Source organism: Diadema setosum, chromosome 16 (genome assembly GCF_964275005.1).
Source record: "Diadema setosum chromosome 16, eeDiaSeto1, whole genome shotgun sequence".
NCBI lineage: Eukaryota > Metazoa > Echinodermata > Echinoidea > Diadematoida > Diadematidae > Diadema > Diadema setosum.
In genome coordinates, this window is record NC_092700.1 from 34,015,377 (window position 1) to 34,033,190 (window position 17,814).

Here is a 17,814-nt window from a genome sequence, read left to right on the forward strand (position 1 = left end):
CTTTAACTAAAATCCTAATGCTACGTTTACACCATGTTCCGGGCGACCACAGCAGCTCTGTTTGCCCAAAACATAGAGATGAGATATTCTTCTGTGTTTTTTTTTTTCCCCTCTGTATTCTTGTTGTCTTCATTCTAGCCCTCGCTGCGGTGAACATGTAACTTTTTAACTTTATTGTTACGGCGTCTGGTCAGGCTAGACTACACATATCCTCCTTCATGTCCCAGTACGGACTGCCTCCAAGTTTTGTCAAGCCCTATTACGTGCTGTTACGTTTTCTTGCGTGTACCCTGTTTTATTATGACACATGAGGCTTCTCAATAGTGATTGGACTGCTGTGGCAAATTTTTTGACAGTTCAAAAATCTGACATGGCATTCACAGCAATCACATGCTGTCACGTTTGCTCATCCTGTCTCTCCACGTTGTCTCACATCCATCCCGTTTTGTCAATGGTGGCTGAAACATGACTGCCGTGGCCACCCAGAACATGGTGAAAATGCAGCATATCTCTGCTTTGTCCGCTGATTGACACAGATATCTGGATATTAATTGTCAAAGGATGGAAATTTAATTCCCCCAATTCCTATTGTGTCACCATCACCTTCATGTTGGACTGAGTAACATTGATGCACCTGAGTTGGCTTGCTGATCTACAACTGAGTCAAGTCATAGATGGCTTTCCAAATATTCATAACAAAGCTTGTCTTATAAAGCTTAGTGCCAGGGCAGATAAAGGATTAATACAATTCAGAGTTTTGAGTTAGTAAGGGCTGTACAGGGCACACACACAAAAAGGAGTTTACATTGTTAAGATTCATAGGATCTCGTGCAAGATGTGATTTGTATTGGTGTAGTAACCCAATTATTGCTCTTCATCACCTAAAGGTCAGCATCATGCAACAGTGTGTTCTCTGACCTATATTAACCCTTTAAAGACGAGTCCTGAATATACTTGGACAGGTGTCTATGGGAAATGTGTGTTGTAGCAAAATCAATCTGTCATCAACGGGTTAACACAGGTCCAATGCATGGGAGTTTTCTCTCAGTAGGCGTTTTCACATCAGCCAGATGTTTTGAGACAGCGCGCTATTTTCTGACTTTGGAAATTTTCCCATTTTGATAATGTGAACACAGATTTACGCGCTAGTTGTATCGCTCTGATCGAGAAAATTTCTCGAGTCCAACTCGGGAGATTTCTGAAATAGCGGGATAGTAGCGCGCTATTTGATAATGTGAAAACGACTCGAGAAATTAGCGAGATGAATTCCATCATTCCTAGCGTGTGTTACCCGATCGACCGAGGCAAACTGCACATGAGGAATTTTTGAGAGGGCACACACATTACTGATGCTGTTTGCACATACTCAGCTGTCGAATGAGCTATTTTAAAATTTTCAACTATTCGGGCTACCCCCTCTTCGGGCTAATGTGAATAAGAAATGAAATAGCGCTCTAATTCACAATCTCTAAAAATTTCTCAAGCTTGCATTTTTATCGGGCTGATGTGAAAACGCCTACTATGGCAATGAACTGAATGTTTTGTTTGTTTTTCTCTTTACTTCATATAGAGGATGCTAGTGATCTGATGGATGAAGGCATCACAGATGTCAAAACAACCGGACAAAAGGTGAGCCTTTTCTTTTCCTGTCATTCATGGGGACGATGTCTTTAATATACATGTATGCACTCTATCAAGTTCACATTTTCATGAATGTCCTGTCTATGTGAAGGCTTCATTATTTATGTCCAAGGGTTCTTCCATTTCACACCAAATCAGCTTTTTTTTTTTCTATCATAATGTGCTAAACTCAGAATATACTCTTTATTATATATCTTGCACATTCCACCTGTGATTATAATATTTTTGTGTATAGAACAGAAGCACAGAAACTCAAACTGAAAGCAAGTCGGGGTTATAAGGACAATGAGCATGTGATTTATGCCTACTTTGCAGCCAGAGTCTGTGAAAAAAAATATAATATCAAATAACACAGAAATATACAACATTATAATACATGTTTTTTTTTTGTGTTTTTTTTTTAAGTTGTCTCAACTGGCCAATATGTAAGATCACTGAGGACTCATTAACCCATATCAGGCCAACGCACCTGTGTACACAAACACCCAAGTGGCCCAGCATCGTTCGCGCACACACGCCGACAAACAGACAACTCTCCAAACAATCGCTCTTCATTAGCAAGCAATGAAAAAAACATAGACAAGTTATATATCATTTGAAAGAGGAAAGAAATCTTGTTGATATGGTATGTAACATGTTGTTATACAATGCATAGTACAGTTGTAGTACTCAGCGGAAGTGAATGACGTCATTCATATGTCATTTTATCCACTACGGGATATTCCGTATGTGGCCCGTGCAGCGTTTGGACAAACTACGGAATATCCCGTAGATGGCCCGATATGGGTTAAAGAAAAATCACTTTTCTAGTCTTTCATGTAAAGTCTTGTTTTCTTATTTTCTGCTGTTTTATGCCTCCTTTGCCTCTAATTGGAACAGGTGCGGAAACGACCCCCAAAGCAGGTGACTGAGGTGAAGGTTGGTGTATGCAGCAAGTGTGCAAGGTGAGGGATAAGGGTGTGGTCTGGATTCATGAATAGATGTTGTCTCTCATCTCCTCTGCTCCACCTGTTCCTTCCTTCACCATCCTCCTCCATCACTCCCTTCTTTCTATAGCATTTATGTTGTCTTCTGCATTTTCTTCTTCTCTGCTTCTACTTTTATTTTATCTTTTGTGTGTTCTCCTCTATTCGTCTCGTTCTCTTTCCACTTCTAATTCTTTTCATACTTCCAAAAATCATCAGTCAAAATATCTGTTACCTTGATGAGAATGACTGATTTACAAATCAGGGTAATCTCTATTTTTGATCGGCAGTGAAAGGTCCTATTCATGTCTCAGAAAATTTAACTCGTTCAGAGAAAATTGTAAACAAACATACAGGAAATCTTTTTCTGACAATAATCTTCTGCATTATTGCCTTTGGCCAAAGCTTGACAAAGTCTTAACTCTTTATGTGCCATGGTGGAAACCCCCTGTGTGCCACATTGTTCTGAGACACCAACGTATCCATGCTTTGAGAAAACATTTTGTTTTTGAAATCTATGTAATTTATGTAGATATTTGTTAAGTTGGATTTGTAGCGAGTGAAGTAGTAGAGAAAATTCCAAGCTTTACTTTGATGTAAATTGTATGAAATATCCATGAGTCTTTTTCTTTCAAATGACAAGTAGCGACACTGCTGCAAAGGCATAACTTTTGCACACAAAATAGTTACAGAAACTTGTAATTTATACAGAAATCGAGTAGGGAGCATCGCTTGCTAGTCAATCACAACATAAAGTGCAAGCTATATATGAGAGGAATGGAATCGTGAGAAACGCTTTCATTATACTGTGGCATTTGGCGATTTATCGATCGGTTTGGGGGTTTGTGTGTTTGAACAGAATATGCCAAGTCGGCATGCCGTCGACCAAGTCGAGCGTGCAAACCGAACAACGTGGCACATAAAGAGTTAATACATAGATGTACATTGTGCCTAAGATCTGACTGAAAAGAAATACAAGTTGAGGTCAAAGGTCATTCTCTTATTGCATACTTCTTTTCTTATTTCTTGTTTTGTTTTGCTCTTTCTATTGTCCAATCCTGAATGCAGTGTGATCCCAGGTGGGGCTGGTATGGGGGCGGGACTCACCCAGGGCTATGGGGCCTACGCCAGCATCGACAGCTCCAGTGAAGTCTCCTTTAGCTCCAGCTCCGACTTCGAGAGCGCCTCGCAGGTTACCGGCCCCGTAAGTCATTGGAAGGTTTAGGCTATGCACTTACGTGTTGGCTCTACAACAGTTAAGCACTGTCAGAGACTCCAAACCCAAAGCTTCTCTTTAACTTGTTGAAGACTAGCCCTGAGTATACTCGGGCAGGTGTCAATGGGAAATGAAGTTGACGCTGTGTAAGGTTAGATATTAGCTGGGATAATGACTTTGTGAGTTAACACTTCAGTAGATTAACACTTTGGTGAGCAGACACTATGGCAGGTTGGTACATTGTCCAGTTAGCAATTTGTCATGACCTTTTGACCCTGTCAGGGTAACACTTTGGCAGGTTTACACTGTGTGAAGTAAACACTACTGAAAGATAATGCTGTGGTAGGTTAGAACACTTAAAGACACTGTTTCCCTTTGGGAGCAATGATTTAAAATGTTCGAGATATCACATTTAATGCATATGTGTGTGTCAGTTGTATCACGAAACAGCCTACCATGAAAAAATTTTGCAGTAAAGTCTAAAATATAACGAGATTTCCCTATTTTTCTCAATAAACCGTAACTGTAGATGGTTTAGTCTAGAAACTTTTTCATTATAACTATCATTCACATTTTGTATATTTAACAATATTTAATATCACTTATACGGATTCAGATTTTTACATTGGTTGTTTCCATCTCCAACTCACATTTTAGAACTATTTTGAAGCACTAAAGTTGGGTGTTTTTTTTTTTTTCATCTGCAAATGGTAAATTATGCCCTTTAAGTGTTTAACATTCATGAGGGTTGACACTTTAGCAATGTAGGAGTTTACACTCGATGCTGCTTTCTTATGGAGGAATGGTTAAAGACTACTTCCACCTGTCAATCATTAGATACATTATGAGAATGAAAATCATATTTCAGTTTTTTTCAAGCCATTCATACAATGTTTCAATATAAATTATATGTTTACCCTAGGATACCTTCCTCCTGCCCCCATTAGTTTTAAGACATGCCCCAGAAGTGCCCCATTATGGAGCCCAACTTTCACCTATGAACCCTGTGCTAGGTTCAAAAGTTGGCAGCCATAAATCATTCCCTCCCCCACATGAAATACAACAAGCCATGTCTTGATATTGTTTTAATTTCTCATCTTATTTACAGAGACCAATGGCATGGGAAAAGGCACAAGGTACATTAAGAAAAGAATACTTCTTGTGAATTTAGATGTTTGTTTTTTTTTCCTTTCTTTCTATCTGTCATTGAGTGTAGTAGACATTCATGTAATTGCCATAAAGGAAGAAGAGTGTGTTCTATATAGCATAGGAAAGAAAATAATGGAAAGACATTTTTATGTGCATTTTAATTTCACAAATTTTGCAAGAGCCAGATTAAAATGCTCATGAAAGTTCTAGTCTACACTATATGCATTGAATGCCTGCTGCAATTCGCAAATATTTATGGCTGGTCATCATGCCATTAATCTCATATGAGGATTGTAGTTACACATGTAATTATTTCTTTGTTTCGTGGTCAAAATTTTCATGAAAACTGAGGATGATCCGACACAGCCACATAATTACAGTAACTGTAGCTTGATATCGTCTTATGTACAATTTGTAATTTATGTTCATTTAGGTGAAGAGACAAGGCCCACAACATCCATGACTGCACGGAGTATGACACATGAGTGAGTCTCCCTCTCTCTCTTTTGTATGGCCAAATGTGCTGGGTTGATGCCGTATGCCAACAATTGCTAGTTACCCAGAACGACTTTCAAGGGTTTAGTATTACAGCAACAGCTGTTATTCTTGTAAGGGTTTGATTTTCGCTAATTTCAGGAATCACTGTTGGGTTTCGAATTTAAAGGGGAAGGCTAGTAACTGAACAGTGGGAATCAGTGGGAATGCTGGAGGATGATTGTTCCAATCCCTGTGGAATTCATTTAAGAGTACATTATATATCTATTGTTGTGTGAAAATTATTTGCTTCAGACTGGTCTCATATTCAAGTAATGTGCAGTTTAATGTTTCCAGGTTAGTGTGCCTGGTCAGTGACGGGGCATTAATCTGCACATTACTTGAATATGAGACCGTTCTGAAGCAAATAATTTTCACACAACAGTAGATATATAATATACTCTTAAATAAATCCCACAAGGATTTGAACAATCATCCCTCAGCATTCCTATTGATTCCCACTGATCGGTTACTAGCCATCCCCTTTAACAACATGTGAAAATATCACGACGTGCTAGGGTATTAGTGCACTTACAATAGTCTACATGTCAAATTGTTTCCCCCCCCCCCCCAACAACAACAAAAAAATATCTGTCAAAAATGTCTGTGACCTCCCCATGCACCAAAATATATGTAGAGAAAATGTCAGCTTTTACAGTATTTGCCTATTTTTCAGTGTGCACTGGTTTGTGTTTTCTATTTAGAAATGGTACTGCCTTTTTGTTTGTATTCTGATGGTTATACACACAAAACTTTCCAATTTTTCTGAATTTCGAGGAAACAATCTGATTTTGACCACTCCCAGCTCTTGTTTCAACAGGAGTTTTCCTATTTTTCTGGATAATTTTACTACACACTCCTATGGGAACTGCTGTTTCTTTCCTACTTTTGAGCCAAATCATCCCTACAGTATTTTTCAGTCAGAAAGATTTGGAGATCTGGTCATATAACATTTGTGTCATATGTCAATATTGTGTCCATGATATCATTGTGAGTACTTGTTTTTACAATTGTATTTCATCTCTTTTATTAATGAACTTCATGGAAGTGCAGAAGATGAAAAATGAAATTGAATGAAATGAACCTGTCATATGCACATGCACTAAGCTGTAACATGGCCAGACTTTTTTTTTTTAAGCTCATTAATTCCTCCAAACTTGAAAAATGATGTAGATTTAAGACCAGCCACTCAAGCACAAATATGCATACATATGTAAAATTCATTGTCATGTAAATAAGGATTGTAGGGATTAGACGATCCATATTCTTCCCAAAGGCTCAGGACATCTGTGTTGAGTAGCGAAAACAGAGCAAGCCGGGGAAGGGCCCCAAACAGAGCAGGAACAGTCTGAAAATGTTTGCTGTGTGTTGACTAAATGTTGAGATACATTTAGTTTCAGTATACTGAGAATTCCTTTGTATCCTAGTGCAATGATGATTCATTAACCCGCAACAGCTGAAGATTCTGTAAAAATGGCCTATTTTTCCCTGAAAGGTGCAGCAATATTGCTCTCATTTTGACAGTTTTCTGAATAATTATGTAAAATAGCTCACTGTATGTTTATTTTTATGCCTCCGCCACGAAGTGGTGCCGGAGGCATTATGTTTTCGGGTTGTCCGTCCGTCCGTACGTACGTCCGTACGTACGTCCGCTTTCGTTTACGCGATAACTTGAGTAATATCTACTGGAATTTTACCAAACTTGGTCCAAGTATGAAGTATGATGGGGCAACGATTTGATAAGATTTTGGGTGAAATCGGCTAAAGGTCAAAGGTCAAGGTCAAATCATGAAATTGTATCCGTTTACGCGATAACTCAAGACTGTATGGAGCAAATTTCACCAAACTTTGTTGGAGGATGATGTATGATGGGACAATTACTTGATTAGTTTTTCAGTGAAATCGGACAGAGGTCAAAGGTCAAAGATCAAGGTCAAATCCTAAAATGTATCTGTTTCAATGTGATAACTCAAAACTGGATGAAGCAGCTTTCACCAAACTTGGTCCAAGGATGATGTATGATGGGACAATTAGTTGAGTAGATTCTAGTGACATTGACAAGAGGTCAAAGGTCAAAAGGTCAAGGTCAAATGCTAAAAATGTTGCTATTTCCCCCATATCTATGCAGTGCCCGCAGTTATTTTCTTGAAACTTAGTGTAGACATGTACTACTGCGTAAGGATTCTCCAGAGAGAGTTTCATGTCATAAGGTCAAAGGTCAAAAGGTCAAAGGTTAGGTGAAAATGTTGCAATATCTCTTTTCTCGCAAATGGTTCAATGTATCTTCATGGAACATGGTACATATGCATGTACTGACTGGCAGGGATTATCTAGGGAATTTAGGGGTCATGGGTCAATAGTCAGGGGTTCAAAGGTCAAGGTCAACTCCTCAAAATGTTACTACTGTATTTCCCTCATACATGTATACTAGTATATGCAATGATTGCATTATTAGTTTTAAAAGTGTTTAATATATGTACATGTATTACTTGATGGAGATTCTCTTGGAAATTTCCAGCCAGAAGGTCAAAGGTCAAAGGTTAAGGGTCAAAGGTCAGGTTTAAATGAAAAAAAAAATTGTACTGTAATTACACTCTTTCTTCATACCATGTACCTTGAAAATTATACTCAATGCATAAACTTATAATAAGGTCGGTCAGAAGTCAAGTAATAATTTTCAATTCCCCAAATATGTGTACCTGCACTCTTTAATAGACAATTATAGCAAACCCAGTTCATGGAAAGTGAACATTCAAGATATTTCTGACAAACCTGTTATTTCAATACTTTGCCAGTTATGTGAAACTGTCATCACACATTGTCAAGACATTGTACTATACACCTATTGGGAGAATCATGCATTATGGCGGAGGCATCAGTCGCCGTAGCGACATTTCTAGTTGTGTATTATAAGTTATTATTTGAAAGCCTACTGACTTTACCAAGAGATTGGTGTGTCACAGAAATAATTCTGACAATCCTTTGGTTGACTTTTGATCTCTTTCAAATTTCATAATTGTACTGTAAAAGTGGATATTTTCACGCAAATAATTTTTTGCACTCAGCCTGGTAAGAAGAGTTTCGCATGTTTTAATTTGGCGGAATGAAGACATCAGCTACTGGAACATGTGGTGAGCAAAAATATTCATACGCTTTTATTTTTCGGCTTGTTTCTGGTTGCATGAAACATGCAACAATTTTAACACTACGAAAATTTCCACTTTTACGGTGTGTTCTATACGAAAACAAAGATTAATTTAGCATGAAGCGATAAAAAAAAAAAAGAAAACAGAGGCAGTTTTGGGCATTTTAGAGAGTAATAAGATGGGCGGTTTTGGGTGTTTCAGTTACTAATGGGTTAAAGTTCTATGTCTCCCACAGCCAAGCCAGTGAGCTCTTTAAGAGTTCGTCAGGGAAGACGGTGAGAATGCAAAGCAGTACAGAGGTCAGGACGTCACAGAGATGGGAGACGGGGTCGTACACGTCGGGGACGGAGGTTGGTTCCCCTCACACTATCCCCATTTCTTACTCTCAAAATCTTTATGATGTTGCTGTGGTGTTCAGTTGTTTTGGGGGGTGTGTTGTTTGATGGGATGGGTACTAGTTGTAGTCAAGTGAAAATATTATGCCAACAAACATTAGAATAATATGAGTCAGGAGACTGTTTATTCATTTTATTTATTCACATTTTATTCATGTTATGAAGTATAATTTAACATTGATGTATTCAAATTAACGTGCAGCTATTTGACACAAGAGTATATACGGGTTGATGCAAAGTGCATTGAGAATAATCTTGGATAGTTATTGTGTGCTACATAGATCACAGTTATCATTATCATTAATGTTGGAAGTTAGTTATGTTTCCATTAAAATGATTCCAGTGTACAGAGATGCTGCTTGGGTGTGTTTGCACAATAGTTACAGTCTTTTCCTTCTTTTGTTTTTTCCCTGCATCAACAGTTTAAAAAAAAAACATGTATTTGAAATTTTAAGAGTGTGCGTTTCTGTACTTTTGTTGTGTGTGCCCAGTGAGTTCAGTCATGTCAGTTTTATCTGATATTATTATTATTGTTATTTTACTGACAACAGTGGGTGTGCTCCTACATATATGTGTGGCACTTAAATCTCATAGTCTGTAGTACTTCGGTGAAGACTAAGAGCTTTCAGCCCTGTATATATGGTCGCTTGCAAAGAATTTGTTCCTTTTTTTTTTTTCAATAGCGGACACATAAAACAAGTCATTACACACTTCACCTGAGTGGCAACAGTAAAATTTTGATGTTTCTGTCAGAGGGTGTAGAGATATTTTGTGCAGAAGTCAGCAGTTTAATTTATGTTTACCAATGAAGATCTTGTGTCCGTCATCATCATTCCTCCTCATCTCTCATTTCCTTGCAGTTTGACCGGGGGGTGAGCCGGACAGAGGCACTTCTGCAGCAGAGCCGTTCTTGGCCCCAGCCGGACTCCGACGGGGACTCCAGCGTGTGAAAGACCGAAAAACTGCCCCCTTATCTTTGAGCAGCAGCGACAACTAGCCATTTTGGGTGGTGAAAGAAACCAAAACGTAAAACCAATAATCAGAACGAAATCACCGCCATCATACTTTGCTTTCTTTCAATGCCAAATTTGCTCATAACAAGAACATGCTGCCAAAATTCTGCTCTGGTTACTTATGATACTGTCATCGTACCTTGGTGCAGTCATATCAAGCACAATTAGGTGAAAAAACGATGCTTACCAAAGTTGAAAAATTTTATTGTGATGGCTAGTATTTTCCCTCATGTAGAATGGCTAAGTATATTATGCATGTACATCATTTCTCCATTCTATTTTGCACAAAGAAAAAAAAATTCCACCCTTCAGGATGGGTAATCTTGTGCAAAAACAATCGTGGGAAGTCTTTATGATATGAAGTTTTATCACGGAAAACTTTTGTAAGATAATGTTAGATTAATGAATACTCACATTCAGTTTCGTCAAGGTTGAACATAATCTTATTAGAGTGAAAGGATGAGAAAAACTTTAAATCGTTATGTGTGCCATAAATGTTATGCATTCCTTTTACTTTGCAATTTTTTAAGACACAGAATATCTCTCTTGATCCACTTCAGGATTAAAAATGGTAAGGTATCGAGTCATTAGCATTGTCCATTGACCGAAACTGGAGGTATTGAGGGGCTTAGTTACCTTGGGAGCTCTTGGTTTGCGTGTCCACTGTGATCTGCCACTCAAAGACTTTACTTTAATACATCGGCACGTCTCCTCACAAGTGCACAATGATCATTTCAATGTTGACTCTTCAACGACGTGGTACTTGTATTGAACTCATGATAGCTATCTCGCAACTTCCGCTTTTTTAGCCGCAGTTGCAGAATTATGAGTTGTTCCCCAAATGGTAGAAAGAGGCAAACTAGGTTGTTCATGATTGCTTGAAGCATGCTCGGATGAAGTACCATTTTCGTGCATCGGTGACGCAGATCCTGGAATCAAGAGTGTGCAGCTACGAATATGTTAGCGGAGGAATACTTCAGTGTATTAGCAAACATGTCACAGTACCCAGATATTACTGTGCTCTAATGTCAGATAAACGGTGATCAGCAAATTTATAGTCTTGATTCAAGACCGTGTGGCTTCAGAATGAAAATGGTAGAAATAAGCTTACTGAAGATGACTGTCTCACAGCTTTGAATTCTTTGAAGTCTTTATGGCTGAAGAGTATACGCATTAATCGGAGGTAAAGTATTGCCAACAAATCTATACAATTTGTAAAAATAAAAGAGGAAGCCTTGAAGCAGGACTGAGTGGCATGTGATAGATTGTGAAAACTTGCACGTGTTGTGCAAACCATATTCAAGAGTTGAAGGAAGGTCCTGGAAAGTCCAGGATTCAAGAGGGCGCTGTTACATTTACAAACAACAGTTTTACCTGAGAATGTTGAAATATGTGCCATTTGACACCTATATTATTCAATAATAATATTCAAAACGCTTATGCATCTGCTGTGTTCTGAATGTCCGAATGGAACCAATTGGTAATGCGAGTTTGTCAAAAATCGTCGGAATAATGTCAATCCGTTTGTCTCTGGATCAGGTATGTGAATGAATGTTAGCAAATCAAGAACAATTTAACCTGTACAAAAATGAGTGTACGCAATATGCACCCGCGATCTACTTTGACTAACATTTAACGAGCTTTACATTGTCAATCTTTGTAATAAAGATGGCAGCTATCATCTTGCCATCCATCAGCGCCCCTCATGAATCTCAGATCCGTGTGCCTTTGAGCATTTTCTTTATTGATAAGATGTTTTCAGGTGTACAACAAGGAGAATCATGCGACCAAAGGCATGTTCCAGGTGTGTCTGCCTGTACTTAGCAAAACATTGTATTAAAAGAGGTGGTGACCTGATATGGTATGTGTATGTTGAAATTACTGTGCAGTAACTCGTTAGACAATCCTCAATTCTTTTCCTTTCTGCTTGTTGTAACAATCATGACAAACCATTAAAGTTAGGAAGCAAATGACCTTAATAGGTAGAGTGAAGTCTGTGGGATTTACTAGTATATTATATTCCTTTTTCACATTTTATCCTAGTTTGATTTTGCAATACAAGTACAACCATTTGCATTTTTTGCTTCTTCTTTTCTTTTCTTTTTTTTTTTTTTGTGTGGAAAGAATGCTCCTACACGAGTAGATTCATGTTCTTATTATAATGAGGTCATAAAGCTTTCCCATGTATACAAAGAAATATTACTTTACATTTTTTTCTCTGTCATTTGTGAAATGTTTTATTGTATTTATCATCAGTGGCTGAAATATTTCTTACTGTAAATGTAGTACCAGGTACTTAAGATCTGCATGCTGTAATCCTTGGAGTATACACTTTGTGCATTCTTTGTTAAATGGTCAAAAGTATGCTCAGTCAACCTAGCCCAGATTTGACTTTTTCAATACAAAAAAAAAAAAAAGATAAATAAATAAAAAAGCTGTCATAATCAAATTTCAGGATTACATGGCATATGTATTGGATTCAGAAAGAAACAAACGATGTCAATCTCATACTGCAGTGGCTTTTGGTGGTAATCATAGCCAGTGGTCTCAAATTGTGTCATTTATACCGGATTCAAGTCATACATAGTGTGTGTTGTATTTTAGTTTCTTGGCAGGCTGTTAGGTTACAAGGGATGATGTTATGCCAAATAAAGACCAGCCGTGTTCATTTCCAACATGAAAGTAGAAGACTGCATAAGATGCATTTTTGTGTGTGTTGAGTGCTGCCGGTAGAATTAGGGTGAACATGTTGTACGTATGTATGTTTGTGTACCACTGTGTGCATATTTAGTGTGTGTGTGTGTATATACATTGTATATATGTTTGTGTACCACTGTGTGCATATTTAGTGTGTGTGTGTGTATATACATTGTATATATATATATATATGAAGAGTTTGTTTGCAAAAACCGATAAGTCCATTTTTGAAGATTTTGAAGTACGGTCTCTGTCATAAAGTACAAAATAATACCTTTTAAATGATACATTGGTCACTACATATAAAGGTATATTTTTGAAGTTATGGTCAAAAGAAGCAAAAATTTTTTTCTTTATTTTTCTTGACCTTTAATCGCAAATATCTCCATTTGACAAATATGGACTTATCGGCTTTTGCAAACAAACTCTTCATATATATATATATATATATATATATATATATACATATATATATAAATATATATATTGAGTAGGTTGTCCACCTGTTGGCAAGATAAAAAGATTAAAAAAAAAACTGGAACAAAGTTCATGCTGTATTCACCAACGGTTTATTTCTGTACACAAATTTTAGAGCGACTCATGAATACAGCATGAACTTTGTTCCAGTTTTGTTTTTTATCTTATATATATATATATATATATATATATGTATATATATACACAAATACATACAGTGTATGTATTATATATATAAAGTATGATTAAAATGTATATGTCAATATATATAATATATACATATAGATATATATTATAATTATCATACATTGCACTCTCGTTAGAATGAAGAACACAATTATAACAAAATTTCAATGTAAAGAAAGTTGACACCCCTTAGCAACCCTTCTCAGAATCGGCACCTCGAAAAAAAACACGTAAATACCCCCCCCCCCCCCCCAACCACGGACGTTTTGTACAACTACGTTGCCTCGGGGATTGGCAGACTAACTGTATGGGTTGGGCTTTATGTCAGTATTTTTGTAACCACCTTAAACGTTCGTATGAAATGCTTGGTCCATGACTTGGGACCATTAATACGCCTCGTGAAGCATCTTCTTTAGACTTTCATCATCCGCTTATGAAATAATGGAGCCGCCTTTGCTTCACTCGTGAAACTTTGATATTTGTGAATGCACGTCCATTTAGTTGAAAAAAAGTGCATATTATTATACTATATAGAGATAGATAGATAGATGTAGATGTATAATCGTATATTGCCTTTCGTGCGGACTTCCCATCTGCTTTGTTATTTACCTGTTATCTTAACCTCACGGCTTCCTTTCTCATATTTTCATAAGTTTTTTTTTTTTTCTGTGTTTCCTTTTTTTTTTTTTTGGGCAATCTCATTCAATGCACGACTTGATGAAATAGATTTCTGCCAAAACTCTTCTAGGTGTCATGTTCAATCAACCTCATATCATTTTCGTCGATGTATATAAATGTGACGTTAAGGTGTGCAGTTGAGTTTATGCTCAAAAATAGAGTCCGGGTAATTTTGATATCCCTTTAATTACCACATCCTGAGTACCGGACATGGCCTGGTTGACTTACTGACCCAGATTTATGTAGAGAGTGCTGACGTGTGCATAATTAATGTATACGTAAGCACTGCACAGACAAGGCGAAAGATGAGTGTGGAACTGCAGGCACAGAGTCAAAATCAATACCTGCATTGATTTTATGATGTATAACTGATAGAGAAAGTGTATGGTTACGTAATCATTATGGTGATTGTAGTCACGTGATTGATGATAATGTGTGGAGTGATGTATAATGTGCGTGGCCCATATTTTGCGCATGAGTGAATGATGGAAACATAATTACGCAGAGTATACTTGTTTCTTCCCGATGGCCGATGACATCACGTTCTCTACCCCACTTATCACGGGTCGAGTGTCATATGGCTCTTGATCATGAAAAAAAAAAAAAAAACACCCATCGTACTTTATTGATGGGTAGTAATTTTCCATTTGCAGACAGTAAACACGACTATGGTATATTGGCACTTTTGGGATTAGAACTGCATATTGAAAAACTAACAGATTATGATATATATGCATAAAGAATTCCGGTGCTAAATCCAGTTTTCATCAAGTGGGACTTTTTGACAGAAATATTTTATTTTTTGTAGTCCCATACAGCAAGCTCTTCTGAGAAATGAAAATGAAAATGTGTTTTATTCCAAAATGTGCTAAATCCAGCAGGATCCAATCAAAAACTCATGAGCATACTTGACCGCACTTTGACCCCAGGGTAAGGCCACGCTAACTAGATTTCCTGCCTGTGTAGTTTTCCAGATGACCCATACATTACTACTTGATTATTGGATGTGAAATGTTACACATCTATGCAAACAAATTCTTTAAAGAGGATGAGGAAACGAGGAAGAATGTGTAGAGACGAAAAAAAAATCCCAGAAAAATACACAAAGTCACAGAAACCGGTCACTCCAATATCATTTACATACTGTACATCACCGTGCTGAACTTTTATTGTGAATGGTGCTAATTCCCCCAAATCCCAAAGAATATTCTTTTTTTTCTTATACATTGTAGACACATAGACATTTCCGAGGCATATTTCTTTTTTTAATCCTTTTATAAGATACTCTAATACTGAGACATAAAGTCATTGCACGAAAGTACTTTATAGAAGCATGTGAAATAAAAATTTCTGCTTATTCTATTAAAAGTGCATACGCTTTTTGGAAAGGAACTGTATATGTAGATATGAATAATTTGAATAGCATAACTACAGGGTACCCAAGGTGTATGATATCATTTTAGTGTTGATTCCAATTGATCTTTGGTTTCTAGGTTGAGTTGTAAGGTACGACGGCAGCCATACCCCCATCAAAAGAAAGAAAAAATATATGTAAATATATGATTGCTATATGGCATTTACAACGATAATGATTACGAAAATCATACTGCTAACAATAACAACAATAATGGTTATTCTCATAAAATAACAATAATGATAATGATGATATGTGTGAAGTCATGTGGTACTAATTTAGCCAATCATTGACTATGCCATGGTACGCTGTATTGACCACATCGCTTTGTGGATGTGATTAAGGTCAACCGACAGATGTGCTAATGATTATCGCAGACGACGCAACAAAGCATGTAACACTCTTCAAAGCCAGCCTTCCCGCCCACTCACCATCAGGTTGCAATATTGGGATCGGTATACAACATGAATATTGTGCGTACTAAAAAGTGGACTCGCTATTTTCTTGGAATTGTTATTAACGTAGACCCTACAGTCATAAAGCATTCATAAATGTATATCTTGTATCATACACACGTATTTACACACTTCATCCACACTTAAAATGCCTATCAGTAGGCCTACATACACTCATATACACAAATGCATCCGAATCATACATTAAGTCATGCACACTAAAATACTCGTGAACATAATCTATGCGCCATATGGATATTATTTCTCTATATGGCTAAGCACACCAGTTTCACTGATATGAAGACGTCAGATATTTATGACGTCATTCATTCATCTATTCTCTCGTGGTTTACTGATCACGCATTGCCGAAAGGATGCAACAAAAATATGCAGCAAAAAAAAAGAAAAAAAAAAGTATGCTCGATATAACAAGATAAATATTTTTGAATAGAAATATAATTCAATTTATACATGAATCCGTTTACGGTATATGCATAGGCCCTATAATGTGTCAACGTTTCAAACTCTTTCACACGTGAATTTCAAGTCATGTTACACGTTATTCGCAATTGATGTTTCCATCATTATATTATAATAGACCTAGTATTAAACCTCAACAGCCGTAGTCAGGGAGTACAGAGAAAGCTAGAAAGATAGAGAAATAGGTGATTTTCCATGATTATTTGTGAAATTCAATCACCATGTTTTGAAAACATCCTGAATCATCAATCGGAAAATTTTCTTTTATTTTTAAACATTCCATGTCAATTCTGGCTCTGCATCCCTTCTTGTTTTATGTCAAAGTTGTCAAATGTCTTAACTGCTGTTTCTTTAAGGGATTCTTCAAGTATTTTTGATTCAAGAATTGTTTTTAAGACAATTCCTCCGTGTTCCCCTCCCCCCGAAACATGAAATATTTAACTGTGCTGCCAATATATGACAATGAGTCTGTGATCTGAGTGAAATACGTATGTTCTGTTGGAAAATGGATTGAAGTAGAATTGAACAGAATGAAGTAAACTAAACCGAATGCAATCTTATAAAATGATAGCATTAAAATTAGTCGAGTTCTGATCTGTCGCTTAACCTGGCGTGGAGACAGTTTGATCTGTTAATCCTTTCAGCACTTCTGCTTACAAGCAACATTAAAATCTTGCGTGGAGTAGTTCCAAGTGGCACTAGCAAGGTAAAATCACCTGTGTTTTACTATACTTGATTAGAATAGCAGACGATTAGAACCTCTGACCATCTAAGTTGGCCCCACTTTATACAGCGATCTGCATCGTTGTAGCCGTAAACCGTTCTAACCATGAATAGTTGCACGTATTCAGATTAATAAAGTCTTTCCCATTGCATGGAGACACGCCAGAGTATATACATGGCACAGATTTCCAGTTAAAGGGAAGGTACAGTATTGGTGGAGATGAGAATTAGGCTTTTAACTTTTTGCGAGATACCAAGAAAACACTTATGATATAGTACAGAGCATACCATTTTAAGAGGAATTCAAAGCTTATTTGATAAAAATCGGGTTTGGAATGACTGAAACATAAAAAACAAAGTAAAACAAAGCAATAGTAATAAAGTGTGGGTCCCACACTTTATTAGAATCGCTCTTTTTCGGATATCTCAGCCATTTCAAAACCAATTTTCATCAAATAAACGTTGAATTCCTCATAGAATTACATGCTCTTTCATATTTTATAAGACGTTTCTCATTATCTCACCAAATATGTTAGAAACCTGAAATTAGGTCTCAACCAAAACTGTACGATCCCTTTAACCCGTTCCTGTTTAGAACATTTCAGTGATTTTGATGCGTTTGCAAACATCAGCTGTCAGACAATG

General features: G+C 37.0%; 1 protein-coding gene across 1 annotated transcript in view; it reads left to right on the plus strand.

Moving 5' to 3' along the window:
• LOC140239425 (uncharacterized) overlaps positions 1 to 12,729 on the plus strand; it is a 53,122-nt gene extending 40,393 nt beyond the window's left edge. The window contains exons 9-15 of the mRNA XM_072319263.1: positions 1,571 to 1,629; positions 2,521 to 2,585; positions 3,675 to 3,810; positions 4,931 to 4,958; positions 5,405 to 5,456; positions 8,887 to 9,001; positions 9,907 to 12,729. Coding sequence (XP_072175364.1) covers positions 1,571 to 1,629; positions 2,521 to 2,585; positions 3,675 to 3,810; positions 4,931 to 4,958; positions 5,405 to 5,456; positions 8,887 to 9,001; positions 9,907 to 9,996 — 545 coding nt within the window. The 3' untranslated portion in view covers positions 9,997 to 12,729. The remainder of the gene's footprint in view (positions 1 to 1,570; positions 1,630 to 2,520; positions 2,586 to 3,674; positions 3,811 to 4,930; positions 4,959 to 5,404; positions 5,457 to 8,886; positions 9,002 to 9,906) is intronic.
• Positions 12,730 to 17,814: the final 5,085 nt, after the last annotated feature.